Source organism: Nanorana parkeri, unplaced genomic scaffold, assembly GCF_000935625.1.
Source record: "Nanorana parkeri isolate BGI_ZX_2015 unplaced genomic scaffold, ASM93562v1 scaffold411, whole genome shotgun sequence".
Classification (NCBI taxonomy): domain Eukaryota; kingdom Metazoa; phylum Chordata; class Amphibia; order Anura; family Dicroglossidae; genus Nanorana; species Nanorana parkeri.
Window position 1 is genome coordinate 930,267 of NW_017306679.1, and position 20,125 is coordinate 950,391.

The 20,125-nt window shown below is 39.5% G+C and overlaps 1 protein-coding gene across 1 annotated transcript in view; it reads left to right on the forward strand.

The window, feature by feature from the left end:
• IGF1 (insulin like growth factor 1) overlaps positions 1 to 17,170 on the forward strand; it is an 86,369-nt gene extending 69,199 nt beyond the window's left edge. Inside the window, exons 3-4 of the mRNA XM_018559675.1 lie at positions 10,580 to 10,761; positions 16,599 to 17,170. Of these exons, the coding sequence (XP_018415177.1) occupies positions 10,580 to 10,761; positions 16,599 to 16,658 (242 nt within the window). The 3' untranslated portion in view covers positions 16,659 to 17,170. The remainder of the gene's footprint in view (positions 1 to 10,579; positions 10,762 to 16,598) is intronic.
• Positions 17,171 to 20,125: the final 2,955 nt, after the last annotated feature.

The following is a 20,125-nucleotide window of genomic DNA, read 5'->3' on the forward strand; positions in this document are numbered from 1 at the left end:
GTCCGGAATTAACCCGCAACTTGATTGACAGCTGGCTCTGCCTCTCTAGATGTGGGCTGTGTCCACCCCATCCGTTCCTCCAGTTAATGCAAGAGGAATGGAGGGGGGGGGGATACCTGCAGGGAGTGGTGACTAACAGTCATGGTAAATGTGTGGATAATTTGCCACCTACCACTTTCATTGCATAGAATAGCAATAATAATAGTAACAACTACAATACTAATAAAATGACACCAGGGGACATGCTCAGGTGTCATTATTATTATTATTTTGAAATAATGATAATCATAATACAATTATGACACCAGGGGACATGCTCAGGTGTCATTATTATTATTATTATGTCCCCTGGTGCCATTATTATTAGTTAAAAAAAGAAAATGATAATAATTAAAAAAAATTATGACACCTGGGGACATGCTCAGGTGTCATTATTATTTTCATTATTATTTTTATACAGCATTATGCCATAGCCCAGTAGTGCCACACCTCATCCGATCACCCCCCACCCCATCCCCTTTCTCCCAAGATAGAAGCCCAACCCAGCAGCCATGTGGACTCGCCATGAGCAGGGGGCAGATGAGGCTACAGCCGTGGAGGGGGGAGGCCAGGACTGTGCAGAAGTGTGTGCAAAAGCAATACGAGCGGGAGGTGACAACCTGGGCTGCAGAGATTGTTGATGCCCATAGGGACAGGAGGCTGCTGCCCTCTAGTGGTCGGGATGGGGCAGTGCAGCACAGGCATCTGGTCCAAAAACTTCTGCAGCGCTAGTTTATGGGGGTGTACAGAGCCCCACAACAATGACTGGGCCCAGTGGAAACTGCCCATTTTGCCCCGCCTTAAAAATGGCCCTGATCGAAAGAGAAAATGATTTCAATATTTTAGCAGATAGTGCTAATTTCGTTACTTAGCAGTTGAACTGGAATCTGAATTTCAATAGTATAACCCATTTCTACAAGACCTGACTCTACAATGCTGTGTTTTTATCATGTGTGGAAGGTTGTCTTCTGATGGTATGAACTACCTTGTTGCAGAAAAAAGTCCATGATATATCCAATTGAAGAATTTACTCAAGCAGTAAAATAGCTTGTATTTTCTACAAAGGAGATACTGTTAAAATCCCTTCAACAGAAACATAACTTTATATCTATACTGCCAGTGCTGCCACAATGAGCCAAACATTGCTGAAGAACTGAAGAAGACATTATTTCTCAGACTAGAAGTGATCTATCAGAATTTGTGTAAGGGATATGCATTTGGGTTCCTTTGGCAGTAAATCACATGGATGTTCACAAGAATGTTGCATGGAATTTCATTAATCACCCTGTCTATGTGGAATAACCCTCTATATACTGTCCTTTATAAATCCTTTAACAGCAGTCATGGTTAAGTAATATGCTCATGTGGTTAATATTTTGTGAAAAGAACTGTATTAAAATCAAAGAGCTGTCAAAATTCCCCATGAAAATAAGACATGTCCTGTGTTTTTCATTACCTTACTTTTTGGTTTACTTAATGCATATAACTGTTAGAGTGAACCTGTGGTTCATTCAAAAACACAAAACGAGCAGCAACAGGTAGCTGACCACATTATTCACTGCAGAAAGTCTCACCTCAAAGCCCTCTGAGTTTAGCATTTACCCATCTGGGTAGCAAAACAACATGTATCAAACAACAAAATTCCAGCCATTTGAGGTTTAGTGGGATGCTGATAGCCAGTAGAGCTATAGAGGCTTGAAGGACTAAAACAATGCATATTGATACCAGATCATTAAAAGTAGGGATGTCTCTATACCACTTTTTCAAGACCAAGTACTTCCCCTCATGTACTTGCTGATACCAATTACCGATACTTTTTCTTAAAGGGACAGGTGACATTTAAAAAAAAAAAAACAATACAGACTAATGATTTTAGGCCAATTTCTTTATGAGTATGAAGAACTTTAATTTAAGACTGTTTTAGAACAATAAAGCATTTGCATTTGCTTTCACACAGCTGTCATGAAACTACAAATCCAATCATGCATCTGCCTCTTGGATCATTTAACCTATTCATGTTAGCAGGGGAATTGTAACTATATTGCTGCAGTGTACTGGAAGTGTGTGCTGTGGATCATTTAACCTGGTACACACTTTCAGTACACTGCAGTAATAGAGTTACAATTCTGCCTTGCTAACATGAATAGGTTAAATGATCCATAGTATAACTACATGCTATGTACTATGGACCATGATTTAACCTATTCATGTTAGCAGGGGAGAAATTGTAACTCTATTGCAGTAGTGTAGTGGAGGTGTGTGCTGTATATATATACTACATATACAGTACACACTTCCAGTACACTGTAGCAATAGATTTACAGCCAGCCCTGTCCCAGCTTCCCTCACTCACATTTCACTCCGATCCCTGTTGCCTCACGCTGTGCCTCACGCTGTGCCTCACGCGGTGCCTCTCGTAGTCGGCGCTGGGCAGGATCGCTGCATCGCATCTCAGTGCTCAGCTTGAGGGAGGCGCTCACAATTCTCTCCTGCTAACATGAATAGGTTAAATCATGATGCATACTGCATATACAGTACACACGTCCAGTACACTGCAGTCTGCAGCAATAGAGTTACTATTCTCCCCTGCTAACATGAATAGGTTAAATCATGATCCATAGTACAACTACATATTATGTATGGATCATGATTTAACCTATTCATATTAGCGGGAGATCATTGTAACTCTATTGCTGCAGTGTACTCTATATGTAGTACATATACAGTACACATTCCCAATACACTGCAGGCAATAGATTCTTGTTCACACTCCCACTTCACCCCAGGCCCTCACTTACTGCTCAATGACGTCTGGTGCCTCACGATGTGCCTCGCAGGTGAGGCCATAGTCGGCGCTGTGCGGGAGAGCAGCGGCGCATCAGCCTTGGTCCGGTGGTAGTAGCACCAGGTGGGGTCCTAATTTAGCTGGCCGGCGACTGCCCAGAGGACCCCGACACGCGTGGCACCTCTGGGCAGCCTGAAGGTAAAGAAGAAAAAAAGAACAATAGTGCAAGCATCGGCGCAATGTATCGGGGCATTTTGACAAGTACAAGTACTTGTCAAAATGCCCTGTATCGGTCCCGATACCAATGCTAGTATCGGTATCTGTCCCGATACCGATGCTAGTATCGGTATCGGGACATCCCTAATTAAAAGGAATTGTTGTTAGGAGCATGTATAATGCTCCTATGCCTGTTGCGACCTCCCAGCTCCTTCTGGTGTTTTTTGTTGCCACTGTACCTATTCCAGTTGTCATGTCAGCTGTGGGATAATGAGCCTGGCCATACACCCTCAGCACCTTTCCGGCAGGTGCAGGCTAATGAGCCTGGCCACACACCCCTCAGCATTGGGATTGGTTAGTGCAGTCCAGCCTAGTCCTGTCTAGTTCATTCTGCACAAGCCTGTATCCGGGAACTGTCTTGTTCTTGAATCTTGTACCTGCCTTGTATTGTGAATCCTGTACCTGTATTAATCTTGAATCCCTATTTTTGCCTTGTATCTTTAATTCCAGTCCTGTCTTGTATCTTCATTTTCATTCCCTTCTTCTATCTTGCTTTCTGTTTATGTCTTGCACCTTGTCACCAGTCAGTACTAAGGGCTCTGAATCTGGGTGCTGCCTGAGACTTTTATAGCCAGAGTATATAGTCTAAGACCGGGGGGCATCCGAGGACTGGTAGGCGTACTTGCCGTATGGGAAAGGCGTCTGCTAGAGGTGAAACAACTCGCCACTATATACTCTGATCAAAGTGTCTACATCTGGTCCTGACAATTGTATTATATCAACTCAGATCAACTAATACATCCAATGTCACCCTTTTCCAATGTGTGAAATTATAATTATGCAGGTGTTCTTATAAAAAATGTGAAACATTTGTATTCCTCCATTATTTTAGCTTAAATTACCTTATTTATTAATGCTTATGTCAGGAGTTTAGAGGTCACCTATAATCTAAATAAAACATAAAAAACAGAGCACTGCCTCCATGTGTAAAAATCTTTTATTAGGTAAATAAAAACAGGGATATATACTCACAAGAGTAGAGTTTCAGAATGCCTTAATTAGTCACACTGTTGGTCATGGGAAGAAATCCACCCCGACTTAATAGCACAGCAGCCTCCGGTCACATCAAACATGCCACCAGCCACTGTGAGCTTGGAATTATGCGTTTCAGGGGAAAGCCCCCTTCCTCAGAGCCAACTGGTTCTGAGGAAGGGAGTGTGCCCCTGAAACGCGTAAATAAAGCTTACAGCAGCTTGTGGTGTGTTGGATGTGACCGGAGCCTGCTGTGCTATTAATTTGGGGCGGATTTCTTCCCATGACTGACAGTGTGCCTAATTAAGGTGTTCTGAAACTCTACTCTTGTGAGTATATATACCTGTTTTTATTTAGCTAATAAATTAGTTTTACACATGGAGGCGGCAGTCTGTTTTTTATGTATTATCCATATGTGCTATGGGAATCGCTGATCCCTCGGATGAGCAGCACCATGAGTGTATGAGGATTTGGTCCTGCGGGAGGATTGTCTGAGGCTACCATTCAAGCGCTGAGGGAGACGCTTTGTCACCTATAATCTGCCTGACCTCACTTGATGCACACTGTACTGTAAATTGGCAAAGAAACAACATGAGCAGACAGATTCCTTTTGACCAATGTTTTCTTTCAACTAGATATTAACTTGATTTCCCAGATGCATCTTAGAAAGCTACAGTATACATAATAGTTAAATTGTTATCCAGCTAGTCAGACTTTAACCACCAAAACTATTTACAGAGATGCAAGCACAGTATGTCAGGGGGGAGAAAATTTCCCTTATTTCCGTTCTCAACAGTTGTCCGTTTTTTTATATATCAGAGACTTTGTCCTGATCACAATTATGCCAATTCAATTTCATGGCATATACAAGAATGGCACATAACCATATACACTAGTATATGCATCATTTGAATACATGAATTCACCATACACTCACACTTTTCACTGTAATGTAGAATGCAAGTTTACAAGTAGGTCTTAGGTCCTGTATGATGTAATGCATGATATCTGAATCTTGTTCAGACAGTACCAAATGCAGAGAACAATGAACTTCTGTTGGCTTAAGTTAACAAACTTCAATATTCAATGTAGATTATGTAATTGCATTCTACTACCCATATTCTGTTGAAAACACATAAGCATTGCATCAAAAAAGCAACCAAAAAAAGATATCTACTGATAACACGTTTGCTTATCTTGACCTCCACATTAAAATAAAATATTGTGCACTCGATAACAACGTTGTCACAGAATGGCTGCACTCACTGTTCAGTTGACAATTTTCCACCTGGCTCCTATAATTTTTCAGTCGAAGGCTGTTGAGTTGTGTGGTGATGACAGGGCCACCAAAGGTTTTACATTTTGCAGATTCTGCAGGATCTGTATATGGATAGTCTTTGTCATGTAGACAAAATTTGTGTGTGTCTTAAAACTTAGGACTGTTTCAATTCTACATTGTAAGTGGGAAGAAATCCAAAAACTGAAGGTCATAAACATTTTATTTTTAAAGCTACAAGCCAAAACCTTTTCTTCTGTTTTGGATTGAATCTGGAAGGGTTAGATCCTCTGCATAGTCTATATTGCTGTCTGTGTTCCTGTTAAAAAGCTTTCCTTTTGCTAATTGTCTATTTGAAGGTATATCCCCCTCAATGGTCGATACAGAAAGGGATATAACATTTTAGGGCAATGGGGAGGAGAGCCTCTATCAGATTGTCTGTCTGTGTCCCTAATATGAGATTCCCCCTCACTCCTGTGCAAGTGATTAATAACAGACAAACAGAAAGAGTGAGGGATCCTGAAAGCAGTTTCAGGTGCTAACCCTTTCCCGCTCTATCCAAAAACTTAAAAGTGAATGAAAGTTTGAAAGTGTATGAAAGTTTTGTCTAGAGTTAGGCATTAAATGCTAAAATTAGGTTTAATAACCAATATACTGTACTTTGTTTATACTGTTCACATTAATGCAAAGATGACATGATGCTTTTATGGGTTGAAATATTTACAGTGACACTGCCACACTTTCACAGTTGAAAAATAAAATGTAAGCTAAGCAGAAAAAAATGCTAATCTAATTATCTTATCTCAGACCTTGAAAAATGTAGTCAGTTTCCTAGAAAAGTGATTTTGTCATACAAAGCATTTCTGTTGCCAGTGAAAATTTCTTGGCTGTTGATCTCACGTTCTACCCTGGAATCTGACCTGGTCTAGAAAATAGTGCTGTGCTAGCGAGGCTCTCGCCCTCTAGAGCAGTTATTCTCTATAGAATCATAGCTTCAGTATGTAGTTTGCTATGTAAATCCATAGCATATTTCCCTTCCCTTGAGATTATTACATAAATGATGCCAGAACAAGTAATTCCAATGTCACATTATACCCTGCCACCTCAACTGCTCCTCTGCTGCTGATATTCAATTCACGTAGCCAAGCCTGGAAATGTGGTTTGTTAGCCAAGAGTGCGGTCAATATTTTGTAAATTACATTTGGAAAATATGAAATCAAATGAAGTGTTTTTATCTAGCAGAAAGATTTGTCCTCAGTGACACCTTACAGTTATCTGTGAACGGGTACCTGCAGATTTGCCTTCTCTCATACAGTCAGTAATCAGAACCACAACAAAAATAGGTGAGAATGCTTTTTTTTTCCTTAAACATCCTGCCCAATTCCCCCTGGAGTTGGAGAGTAAGTGTAGAAGGAGAAGTAGTGGCATGGGTGCCTCTAGTGGGTCCAGATGGAGCAGAAGTTCATAAGACGTGGAGATACACAGACCAGGTCTGCGCAGGAAGCTGGTATGCAGAACGGGCTCAAGAACTTGCAGATGCAAGGAGAGGAAACATTGTCAGGACAAGCAGGGTCTGCAACAGCAGAAGAGAGGTCAAGGTCCAAGCCAAAATGATAAGAGAGGGGCAGCAGAGGTAAGAAGGCAACAGGCAGGAGGCAAAGTCAGAATTTAAGCAAAGATCAGCAACAGGAGATCTGAATACAGCAGAGTTGAGAGGCAATCTGGATCAAACACAGAAGAGCAAATCACAGGTCAGGTCATGGGTCACAGGAGCTGATGTCTATTCAGCAACTCTCCTCATTTGTGCTGTGCTTTAAATAGAATTCTAGACACACGCATTACCAGATACCCACAAGCTGTAATATGTAGATGCTCAGATCTTTGAGCTTGGCCTTGTGCCTTACTTGATAGGTGTGTATCCACCTTTAAAGTTTTAAAGAGTATATGCTAGGATAAAAACACATGTATGGCAAACGCAATACTAAACGTGCTTATTGGAAGTGTACTCTGCACCATATTTATTTATTTTATTTATTACTTATTACAGGTATTTATATAGTGCCGACAATTTACCCTGCACTTCAAATAGTTGCACATTCACATCAGTCCCTACCCTCAAGGAGCTTACAATCTAAGGTCCCTATCTCACATACATACATGCATACACAGAGGGCAAAATTAGAGAGGAGCCAATTAACCTACCAGCATTGTACATACAATCCTTTTCAAATTAAATTAAAACACTTCAACACAGATTCAAAAATTGTATGTCAATGATATGTCAAAAACACTTATGTACACAATCTGTAATATGCGAGGATGAACCTCAAAAATGCCATAAGCGAATCATCAAAACTTTAAAGAAAAACACAGGCTTTAGCACTCTTTACCCCTGCCCTCTTCCTGCTAACCTGGTGTTCCTAGTAGAGACGGGAACCCATGCATACTGTACATCCATGTTATGTGTTCTCTACAAAATACTTCACTCTTGTTTAAAAAAGGTGATTGTTAGGCAAAGTACAGAAAACCTCGGCCATGATCTCTATAGTTAATGTAGAGATTTCAGCCCATTCTCCTCATGCTTGTATACCATGTAATGGCAATCCAGCACTATGTCATAAAGTCCTTTGTTAATACCTGACCACAGATGCAGCCCTTATTCGACCTGACTCATAAATTGTTAATAGAGATTCATGGGTGATTTAAATATAGATGAAAGTGATTTTACAATTAGGCTTCCTAGTGACCAATAACAATCAATAAATAGGCAGTAGCTTGGAGTAACAATGACATTTCAGCCATATTTTTGTTCACTGGGAAGGTGACTATGAAGGCTTGCTATTTAAATAAAATGTGTCTTACTGAACATCTGTTCATTGAATCAAAAAAACTCAGCCAATAAGTGATTCATGTATTCTTTAGCTTGGATATCCTTTAAACGTGACCTGTTACTGACCTGATGTAATAAACTTACTGTTTTGTCTGGGATTTTGATGAAATGCTGATTGCAAATCTGCCTGGAACCTGTCTATACTGAAGGAATCTTTCTTCATGATGCAGAATGTGTACATTTTTTAAACACTTTTCAGGGTAAAAGGCAAAGTTTATTCACAGTTTCCATCTTTCTGCTTTTAATGAAGATGTTACAAAAGAGAGACCAACATAACAACAGTAAAATAAAAGGGAATAAAAATGAGAGTACTTAACAAGTCCTGTTTCTAGCAGAGTCCAGACAAATAACAGAAACAATATTTTGGTAGGGCTCTTCCTCAAGTAAGGCTTGCAAAGGTCCCTTCTGAATGTCATAGGATAGCTCTTCTTTGATGGTACACGAGCCTCTTTTTTCAATACTTGTCCAAGTAATCACAGATACAAGTACTGAAACATTTTTGTTTATTGTCATGTGACAGTTTTTCTAAAACAATACAGACTAATGATTCAAGACAGTGGTGGAGTGCCAGAGCTAGATCCCAGCTGCAAACGCTGCAACCCTGGTAGTTCTCATGAAAATGCCAATTATCGGTACTGGTATCTGAACTGCTATCTGAACATCCCCTGAAAAAAGATGATATTTTGCCAATTCTCATTGTGGCCTGTCTATCTGTATTCAAATCTAAATTTAAAAATGTGATGGTTGCATAGAATTTCTATTTCACTGTGTTCATAGCAAAAAAAATCCTACTGACACAATATACACTGGAGAGGCAGCAAGAATATTATAAATACACAAGGGCTGCTACTGTTACAAGATTGGGCCTTTTTTTGGATTTCACTCCATAATACAAATGCAATGTTATAGCAGTTTTGTATTGCTCAATTTGAGCACACTATGTCAACTGCTTTCAGGGTAAAAAAGTGATTCGCGGAAATCAGGAATGGTTTCTGGGAATCTGAAGATATTTGTTCTATAGAAGGTTGTAAAGGAAGAAGCATGACACCTTTCAATGCTGGACAAAAAGGATAAAGATTAAAGGACTAGATGTGATTCGGAATGATGAAATGTTGACTCAAGAGGATTTCTGCTAGGATTTTTTTTTTTTGCTGGCTGCGTTGTGCAATGAGCCTTCAATGGCTGCAAAGTAACCCCTTCCACATAACTTGAACCCTGTTGGTACTTTAATAAGATGAGTAGACCTATGTACCAATGGAGCAATTCCAGTGTGGTAGGGGACAGGATAAAGACGAACCTATTTTGATGTGAATCTTTCCCTAAAGATAAATTTTATACCATTTCCATTATTATGATATGATTAAGCTTAGGTGATAACAAATGTTTGTACAAATCTCACCCACTGCCCAAGCTGTTGAATGATATAATAATTCGGAAAAATCACATTCACTATATGTTTGTTATATGTTTCTATTCACATAGCATATTTAAAAAAAATATTTGTTACCTTTTTAGTGGATTTGTTGGATTATACATTGCTTTGAAAAGATGATGAGATAAGAGACACACCAGAGGGACAAAACTAAGAGACAGTGCAAAATACAATGTACCACACAAGATCGTTAAGCCTTTGTTAAGATAGGCAGTCCTGCACATCTAGTTAACAACTTATAATTAAATCTGCCAGCACAGTATACAGGTTTAATTGTGGCAAACATAGCTGCCCTGCTTCATCATAAATATTATAGAAAAATCCTTACTAGGATTTTTCATTCCTGGAGTTTTCAGAAAAGATCATTTTTAAAGTTATGCTATGTAATTGGGAACATGTAACAAATAATACGTAGATGTTACTCCAATGTGTTTGCAATAGTGGAAATACATTTTAATCCATCTGTGCCTCCTCTAATATAGTTGCAATTAACTGCCTGTTTATGTCATGCATTACAATAAATAAACTGTGTAGGTACAAAAGTGCAGACAGTAAGCTGGAGGAGCAAGTGGTCCATATGGGACATTGACATATTCATCACTGTAGTGTTTAACATCTAAGAAGAGATGATTATATCACATCTTCATGGTCCAGTAATAATAGAATCTGCATTAATTCCCAGGTTATTACTTCACTGCTACCTTACACCCAACAACTGTCATTTCATTTAGTTAAAATGTATTTTAACACATTAATTTACATGGATTACAATACTACATTTACTCAACTCACCTAAAAATCAATTTAAATTTAACATGATTTTTCCAACCTCAGAACATGATCTGGCTTTAATCAAGAAAGTTTCTTGATGATGTTCTTAATTTTATTATGTGTTTCTTTTTCCACCAGGCAAGCCAGTAGGGTATGGATATAGCAGTCGACGTTCTCATCACAGAGGAATAGTGGATGAATGCTGCTTTCAAAGCTGTGATTTGAGGAGGCTAGAGATGTACTGTGCTCCTGCCAAGCCAGCAAAGTCTGCACGATCTGTACGTGCTCAGCGTCACACTGATATGCCAAAAGCCCAGAAGGTAATTTAGCATAACGGTGGTCTCAGATGTTTGGACTTTTCTCAGGCTAGGGTTGCATGGAGCTTCTAAGGCCTCCAGCACTGTAATAAAAAATCATAGCTTTCTAATTCATCACCATTGTTGCATTATCTCGGTTTGGAATTCAGAAAAGTTCTGATTTTGTCAGACATTCAGTGATTTTTGGAGAAAGGTTTTTCTCATCTGGCAGAAATCATATTAATGTAAAAACTCTCATATGTCCACCGTGTTAAGGAAAACTATAATGATTTTGGGTCGGCTTTATTTTTTATTAGCATTTTTTATTAAGCTTATAAAAATTAAAACTCTTGGATTATATCTGTTTTTTTAATCTATAAACAATCTTATAAAACAAAAAAGATCTGCGCCAGTGATGATGCAAAAAAAGTGAAAAAGAGCTACTAAGCACTAAAATTATATCTGATATAATACAAAATATACATGCAATAATGTGCCGAGCTGAAGAAACAATCAAATATAAATAGTGAAAAATACAACAATGGTTATAGGCTGAACACAAACCACATAACATACACAGTGAGATAAAGTCCAAAAAAGAAATCAAATTATATGGTGCAGATAACTAATCCAAACAATGCAATGCAACGTGTACAAACAACATGAGCAGTCCTCTGAAGTAGACTTTATAGTGTGCAGGACAACAGACTCTTTGATAATCCTTCACTTCCACCAAGTGAATGCACAAATTACAAAGGAGTGCTCACCTGTGTCTGTGGACCCACAGAGTAGGTCTCAAGCGTGTTTTCTAGGGCTGGTAATGATTCAAATTTTTGTGTTCGATTAATCGAAAAAAAATTTAATTGATTAATTTCGATTAATTATAATGCACATACAGATCCAACTACATTGGCCTATACACATAAAGCACAGCAATGAAGTAATACAATTAACTAGAATCACACTAATCCAGCACGTTATTAATCTCACGTGGGGCAACTCAGAATAATAACGTGCTGGATTAGTGTGATCCTAGTTCATTGTATGACTTCATTGCTGTGCTCTATATGTGTATAGGCCAATGCCTTGGCTGGCGCTCTTGCAGAGAGTTTTTCAAAAAAAATAATCGATCAAAAAAATTTTAATCGATCAAAAAGATTAACGATTAATCGAGAAATTAATCGTTAATTTGCACAGCCCTAGTGTTTTCCCTTCTTAGGAGGGGGAGGGAGGCCCGTAGTATCAGAGTAAAATAGATCCTTTCAGGTTGTAGATACGCTCATCAGATTGAGAAGAAAGAAAGCAGAAGAAACATAGCGCGTACCATCCCAATATAACATTTATTAGATAAAAACAGGTACTCACACAATGAGAAGAGAAAGCCGACATACGATTCCCACAGGGTATTCCTTCATTGTACCAGAGTACAGCAAATGTAATACAGCTCCTGTCCGTCCAGCTCCACTGAAGTGATGAAGTCAGATGCTCCGCCCACTGACTGCTTTAAGGTTCAGTTTGTCTGGTTCAAACCCTTAAACATAGCTCTCCTAAAAACTGTCCTGTGTACAAAGGAGATCACATGGTTTTCTCTCCCCACGTGATACTGTCCATTCACAGAACACCATGCATTGCATATAAAAATACAAGACATTTTGTGAATGGTCAAAGTCTGAGGGACCCACTATCTGTATGTTTTGTTGCTGGAAATTCAGCAGTTACAGAAGGGGGTGCATAACAATTATCGTTTTACTTTCAACTAATGCAGCAGCCATCCACAGATAGGACACCCATCATTATTGGTATGATGTAAAAGTAAAGTAAAAAAAAGTAAAAGAAGTAAAATGCAAATGGCCAAAACATTTTTTTCCTGGAGTTTCGCTTCAAGGCATAGCATTTCAGAGCTATGTCATTTCACTTAAAGTTTATATTATTATATAAGATTTATATAGAGCCAACAGTTTGCACAGCTTTATAATAATATAAGGAATACATTACAGTTACAATACAAAGCAAGAAAAGATAGGGCCCTGCCCATGAGAGATTACAGAAATTGTCCCATAATGACAAACAAAAGGGAGAGACACTCCAAAACGTGTTTCATCCAGAATTTATTTGAGTGCTTTATTCTCCCCTCCACTTGTTTAAATGGGAACAGTGATTCCTACACTGAGCTAATGTACTTGAAAAATATAAGCTGCAACTTTTAATTAAGAAAGTTGAGGTGGGCCAGTATGCCTGTCTGAGACGTCAACATGGTGCCTGAAGAGCATGATACTTTTTCCAGGTGGTTGACATGTGACAGGTTTAATTTTAATGTATAAATTATGAAGGGTTAGTATTGTTTAAACAAGTTACTGAGCAATATTATAGCATGCAAGCAGTAAATTGAAGATCCATGAAAATAAATAGGTAAAGTGAAAATACCATATTAAACTGTAAGGAATAATAAACAACAATACAATTAACACATGAAGATACTCTAAGGGTTGTATTTATAAAATAAAACTTACAGAGCCAGTCTTCCTGTGGAATTGCATGTACATTAATTCTGTGTGACTAGAAGCAAAAACAAATGTTATTAGAATATTTTCTTTCCAGATCAAATTAAATATCGGGAAAATACAGCATTACAGCCACTTGATGATGCTGAGAAGCATGGGAAATAAATACTGCTTTCCCATGCCCCTCAGCCCTATCATGTGGGCATAGTGCAGTATTTTCCTGGGAAAAAAATAATCTAATAAAATGTTTGTCTCCATGCACAAATGTACATTCTGTTTTGAAGGATGAATGACTTTGCAATTTTTTTTATAAATACACCCCTTAGTCTGCCTGTTTTGTTGTAGTGGACAATGTTACTATAAATCAAAGTTGCTTGGCATATAAATACTTTTTATAATTTGCAAATTATGTTAATAATGGTATGATTTATTTGTATACAATATGAACATTGTCAAAATCATTTAGCAGTATTGACATCCTATTGTATTTTAATTTGAATTACTTATGTTATGCAATTAATATTATAATACTAGCCCAGTTTGTGTAACTAGCCAATTTAAGAAATGGTCTGTAGTCTCAGGAGTGTCTGGTCTTCACCAAATCAAACAAGAGCTTAGTTTAAAAATTTGCAAAGACTGGGGCAGGTGGCAAACAAAGCAAAAAGAGAGAATCCAAAAAAGGCTAGAGTCATGACTAGAGAAGCAAACAGGATTTACAAAACACTTAAAACAAACTCCACCCTCTTAGCTGAATTTATTTGGCATGGGAGAATGCAAATCTGACTAATCTCCTAACAACAATGTAACCTAGGAAAAGTATTTCAAATTTTCAAATAGGTACTTTTACCATTAAAGATGAGAACTGAGATTTGGCTACAAAATTAGGATTTTGTCTGAATGATTACAAACACACACACACATGACAAAGCAATAATGGGGTCAATCTGGGTATTGCATGTCTATTCCACCCATTCACTTCTTTCTGTAACTCAAGTAATCTCCCGAGGATCTTACCGAAAATGGAGGACACTTTAAGACAGTGAAATAACTCATTCATCAGCCTCAAAGGACACCTATTTTTAACGGTGCAAAATAGGTGCAAATACTGATAAACAGACTATTTGCCTTTGGTAAATTGGTAAATTGGTAAATCCAATAATCTCCCTCATCTGTAATCTCATCTCTCTCCACCCACTGATCTTGGAGAACATGCATGTATTGGTGAACGGGGCAGTGTCTTCTCTCAGCACAGATGAAATTGTAATCCCACCCCCTCCTGTATACTTAGTGGGCCGGTCAATGCAGGGATTGTGGCTGCACCCCCCTCACATCATCTCTATGGAACCATTGCTGCTTCCAGTAAACTTCAGGTGAAGGAGGCGAGCTGGGTGAGTGCAGAAAGTCCCAGGGTATCCTTAGAAGGCTGGGGGTGTCTCTAAACGCTCTCGGGGTGTCAGTGTAAGTCCTACGGTGTCCCTGGAAGGTGCTGGCGGGTCCTTGTCCTCTCCCATCATTTCTTCCTTATCACTTTGACTTTTTTTAATCCTAGTATCTTCATTGGGAATTTGTCATAAGAGGAGAAGGCTACTACTGCTGGCTTCCCTCTGCAAATGCTGACTGTAATGTTGATCCTCTTCCTTCCTAACATTCCTATTAACAAATGTGAAGATCAGGAGCCCTTATGCGCATGCTTGCTTGGCTTTGAAGTATTGAATCCAGAGGATCAGCATGACAGGCAGGCAACCAGCACTTTCAGTTCAGCCAAGGGGTCCCGAAATTGTCCCTGGCCCCGCACTGCCCTCCTCCCTGAACATATCCACTTCTGTCTTTTTATTTTTGCCATGAGAGAAGAAGGCTGCCACTGCTGAACTCCTGAAAATGCTGGTTGTCATGTTGATCCTCTGACGAAGGAGAGAAATAATTACACAGATGGATACCAGGTACCAATGACATGCCATAAGGGAGAGAACTGCTCTGCAGGAGAGGGCAAAGGCCAGGGTGAGACACAACTCCCAAAGCCTAGCTGACAAAGTAGTTAAAGTAGGAACCCAACGGGGAAGGGAAAGCCCTGTTAAACTGTGCAATGACACGAGCAGCTAAAGAGAGAGTAGGAGGCAAGGGATTAGCCCTACAGAGGTGCTCTCTGCATCTGGGGGCCCAAGACTTGTGACTGGCTCAGTGTTTTCTGTACTGCACTGCATTGGATGAGGCATTATCGCATGGGCTGATGGGCTTCTGAGTGGGGGGAGGGCGGCCGAGAAAAAAATCTTGCACCAGGGCCCTTTGTTCCTTAGGTCCGCCACTGATACACACAACAACAAGGAAATAATGTCACCAGCACACCATTGTTGTAAATCAATGATCCATTTTAATGGCACATTGCCATACAATACAAGCGCTTTCAGGGCCGCACGGGGTCCCCTTCATCAGGCTCAGAATGACACATCAGTAACAGATACATCAACCTTATATAGACATCAGACAGTGTGAATAAAGATAAACCACTCCCATAGAAAAGAATGACATCACTGAGATGGGCGGCGCTCACGGCTGTGAAAAGCGTCCCATCTCCTTGGCAACCACCCGCTCCGGCCGAACAACGGCCCGGTCTTTCCGCGCGCCTCGGTGCACCTGGAATAGTCGAGGTAATTCTAGTTTTGAATCAGTTATGGCGGGAACGGACTCAGTGATGTCATTCTTTTCTATGGGAGTGGTATATCTTTATTCACACTCTTAGAGATGGGCGGCGCTCACGGCTGTGAAAAGCGTCACATCTCCTTGGCAACCACCCGCTCCGGCCGAACAACAGCCCGGTCTTTCCGCGCGCCTCGGTGCACCTGGAATAGTCGAGGTAATTCTAGTTTTGAATCAGTTATGGTGGGAACGGACTCAGTGATGTCATTCTTTTCTATGGGAGTGGTTTATCTTTATTCACACTGTCTGATGTCTATATAAGGTTGATGTATCTGTTACTGATGTGTCATTCTGAGCCTGATGAAGGGGACCCTGTGCGGCCCCGAAAGCGCTTGTATTGGATGGCAATGTGCCATTAAAATGGATCATTGATTTACAACAATGGTGTGCTGGTGACATTATTTCCTTGTTCTGTGTTATACACGGTGCCTACCGTGGTCACTACAAGCCCCCACCCAGTCTTTGGGTTTATTGCAGTAAGGAGTGCAGCAAGATATTCTTTTTACTGATACACACATTCACATTTCTGCAGTTTGCTCCTCCTGGGTCTGCCTACTGTTCGAGAATGTTTTTGTTTTATTATAGAAATGTTCTGCACCTCAACACAGACATCAATACATATTACAGACAGTTTGTGTAACATTTTTTTCTGTATGTGTATTGCAGGAAGTACATCAGAAGAATGCAAGTAGAGGAAACACAGGGAGCCGAAGCTTCAGGATGTAGATGCTGATGCTGCTCAAAGTCTTCAAGAATGAATGTGGCATGTGCAGGATGTATTACTGAAAAGTAAAGTCAAACAGGGAAAGACATCACTTCTCTCAACCAATGGGCATTCATCCTCTGAACAATGCAAATCCACGTGCCACTGATACGCATTCCAATCAGAAGCATAACAACTCGCATAACTGATCTATTGCTCTGTAATCTTTCACCTGTTAAACATGTCCTGCGCAAGCATTTTTTTAATAGCCTGTGTCCCCTAGAGGTCCAGAAATAAATGGCCTTCTCGATTGCACTAAAATTAATTAATGTTTTGTGGGTACTGGAGGCATGACCCAGACTTGTCTGAGAGTTCCTTATATTTGCACTTCTCTACCTGGGCTGTTTAGTATCCAGTGTCCTATAACATTGTTTGCCTGCCCATCTGTATTTGCACAGTTTTGCTTTTCATTAGCAGTAGCAACAAATAATTATTTTTCTTGTTCTAATTTTGCTGAATCCAAACAATCAGTTGGGTTCATAAATTTAAAAACAAAAAAAGGCTGAATTTATCCACCTATTTCTGAATATATTGCAATATAGCAGTTAAACACTTGTCTAGGCTCACAAGTCACTGATCTGTCTCGGTAACAAGCTAGTTATTTGTCCAGTGGTAAACATTTTTGTTCAGTCAAAGTAGTAACCTGTATATCACTAATGCACATATATAATTAGGTATGTAGAGCTGTAAAATAGTACAATGGTGCTACCGTATGTTGCAGTGAGTGTTGTGTGATGATCTGGTCATGAATGTCAACTGGTAAAAGCAAACACATTTTCTGTAGGCCAATACTGCGCCCTTATTGCTGTATTTAGGGTTTGTGGAGAAGCTAGTAAGTAGACTCATAGTGAATCTGTACATCACCAGATTGTGAAGTTCAGAATGCAGAACAATTCATTCCAGCTAATGCTCTACTGAAATCTTAGCAGTGTTAATGTATAGCTCTTAGGAAGAATAATGCAGCTGCCATTAACCCCTATTATTATGCATATTTGGCTCATCCAACACCAGGAACCTTTGCACCGATAACATTCAGGTTCCGTGCAGACCTCACGCAGCCTCAAGATCGTAGAAGCAGAAGTTGATTTGTGTTTCTCTTTTTACAGTATTCGTTTAAAAGCTCACAAGCAAATCTCACATATAGCTGAGCCTTAGCCTGGGGCTACGTTTAAGATTTTAATCACTTGTGAGCAAGAGACAACTTCCTCAGCTAAAATCAATCCTGTTTTGAGGATTCAGATGGTGACTTGCATTGCCTCAAGCCTCCCTGTGTTTTTAATTACATTAGTGTGATAAATCCCAGAAGGCCTCAATGATAGGAGTTGGAAAACACTGGGTTAAGTGCTGAACTCTCGTTAAATATTACAGGATCAAAGGTGGACATCAACACTCTATATTTTCTTTTATCCAAATTAAAGCAACAGTATAGTGGTCAACATGAATATATTTACTAAAGCACCATTACATATAGATTGAGGTAACAAACAATGGAGGCTTTATTCTGATCGAAAGAAATGTACATTCAAGATCATTTAGAGTATTACCACAAAGCAGGATATTAAATATATGCAATTTGATTATAAGATTGTTTTTTTTTCTCAAAAAAACACACAATGTATAAGGACTTTTCCCAGCAGTTACACTCTGTCCTTTCTGAAGTAGAAGTCCAGACCTATTTCCTTCTTCACACTGAAAGATATTTGTCAGCATCAGAACTGGGGGGGAAAATGGTTAGCAATAGCTAATTCATAACTAACCAAATTAAAACAGCCCTTCTTCGAGAGGGTCCTGTCATAACATTTAAATGATTGCTTCGGTCACCTCTCAGAAAAGTTTCTGTATAGAATTTTACAGTTTTGTTGTGCTTAATTTGTACAGCAGATGTGAAAAAGGACGGATCCCTAGAGTCAATTTACGTCAATCTATTGAATCATGACCCATGTTCCATACGTGGCTTGAAGAGGAGGAACTTCCAGTTTATGGGAAAGGAGTTGCCCATTTTTACATGCTAAAAGTATTACAGTCATTGATTTAAGAGTAACTAACAGACATGTCATCTGTTCAGCAAATTATTTAAAATAATAAAATGTCTTTATTATAAATATAGAAAACACGAAAATAGTTAGTACTTCAGGCACCAATATAGAAGAATAGTCATACAAACATGTCAAACATTTTAATCAAATATTCTGCAACAATATAATTTAGCAGTGCTCGCAACAGTAAACTAAACTTATAGCCACTAATAAGACAACTCTAAGTAGCAACATGGAGGCATCGCCGATAGCCCGCTCATTTACAGGCATTTCCATTCCGATACAGTGGTGCACCCTGACTGCCGTTATATTTCATCAGATTTGCCCTGACAACGTGTCAAAAGCAATACAATGAAAAAATACTTGCTTATGAAGATGAGCTGGGAGGAGATCATTCAATGTTGCTACATAGAGGCATCTGAAGCAACACTCTACATATTTAAGGAGATTTAACATCAGAGTTACTTTAAATCCTCTCAAGTCTGAGAGTTGACTATATTTTTACAAACTTGAACTGAATTAGTGGAGGATTAAAACCTCCATGTATCCACGTATTTATGCACTATCTATCACTATAGAATAGCTATACTTCTATTAAAAATGTTTTTTTCAAATCAGGTAAATTTGGGTTTCTGTTAAAGGATCCCTTAGTACCTTAATGCCCTACAAGCATATTCTCACACAGCACAGTATGCTTTGTTTAGTTGTTGAATAGACCCTGTGGGGTTGATTCAATAAAGATTTTCAGAGGCAACACAGGTTCACGTTATCTACCAACATTCAATTTTAAAGTGAGCGTTAATTTTTCTAATTAAACAGCCTTTCTTTCTTTAATACATCGACCCTTATGTGCCACAAGCTGCAGCCAGGTGGACAGGTTCTATCTAATTAAATTAGTTCTTAGAGCAGACCTGGTTATTTTACTACCTTCGGGCCCTACCTGTCTCTGTCCAGCTTGTGGTCCAGAAATGGACCAATCACCAACCTGCACTGATTTATGGCTGGCTGGCTGACAGTGGATGTGCCAGCATCCAAGGCCATTGCATCCACTGCAAGCCATAATCCAGCGCAGGTTGGACTGTGTCCAGACCACATTCCTCTTCGGTCATTGGTTGCTAGGACTGCTGGCATCCTAGCAATCAATGACATCGGGGTCCTCTTACAGTCAATGACTGCTAGGACCACTGGCCAGTCCTAACAACCAGTGACATTGTGACATTAGGGATCCTCCTCCTCTGCAGTCATTGGTTGTTAGGAATGCTGGGCAGTCCTAACAACCAGTGACAAATGTCTTCCTGCCCCTAGCATTACAGGAAGATGCCGTAATGCTGGGCTGTCCATCCACTCCTGCAGCTCCATCTCCCGGCTCCTTTGTGGCCTGTAAAGAAAAAAAA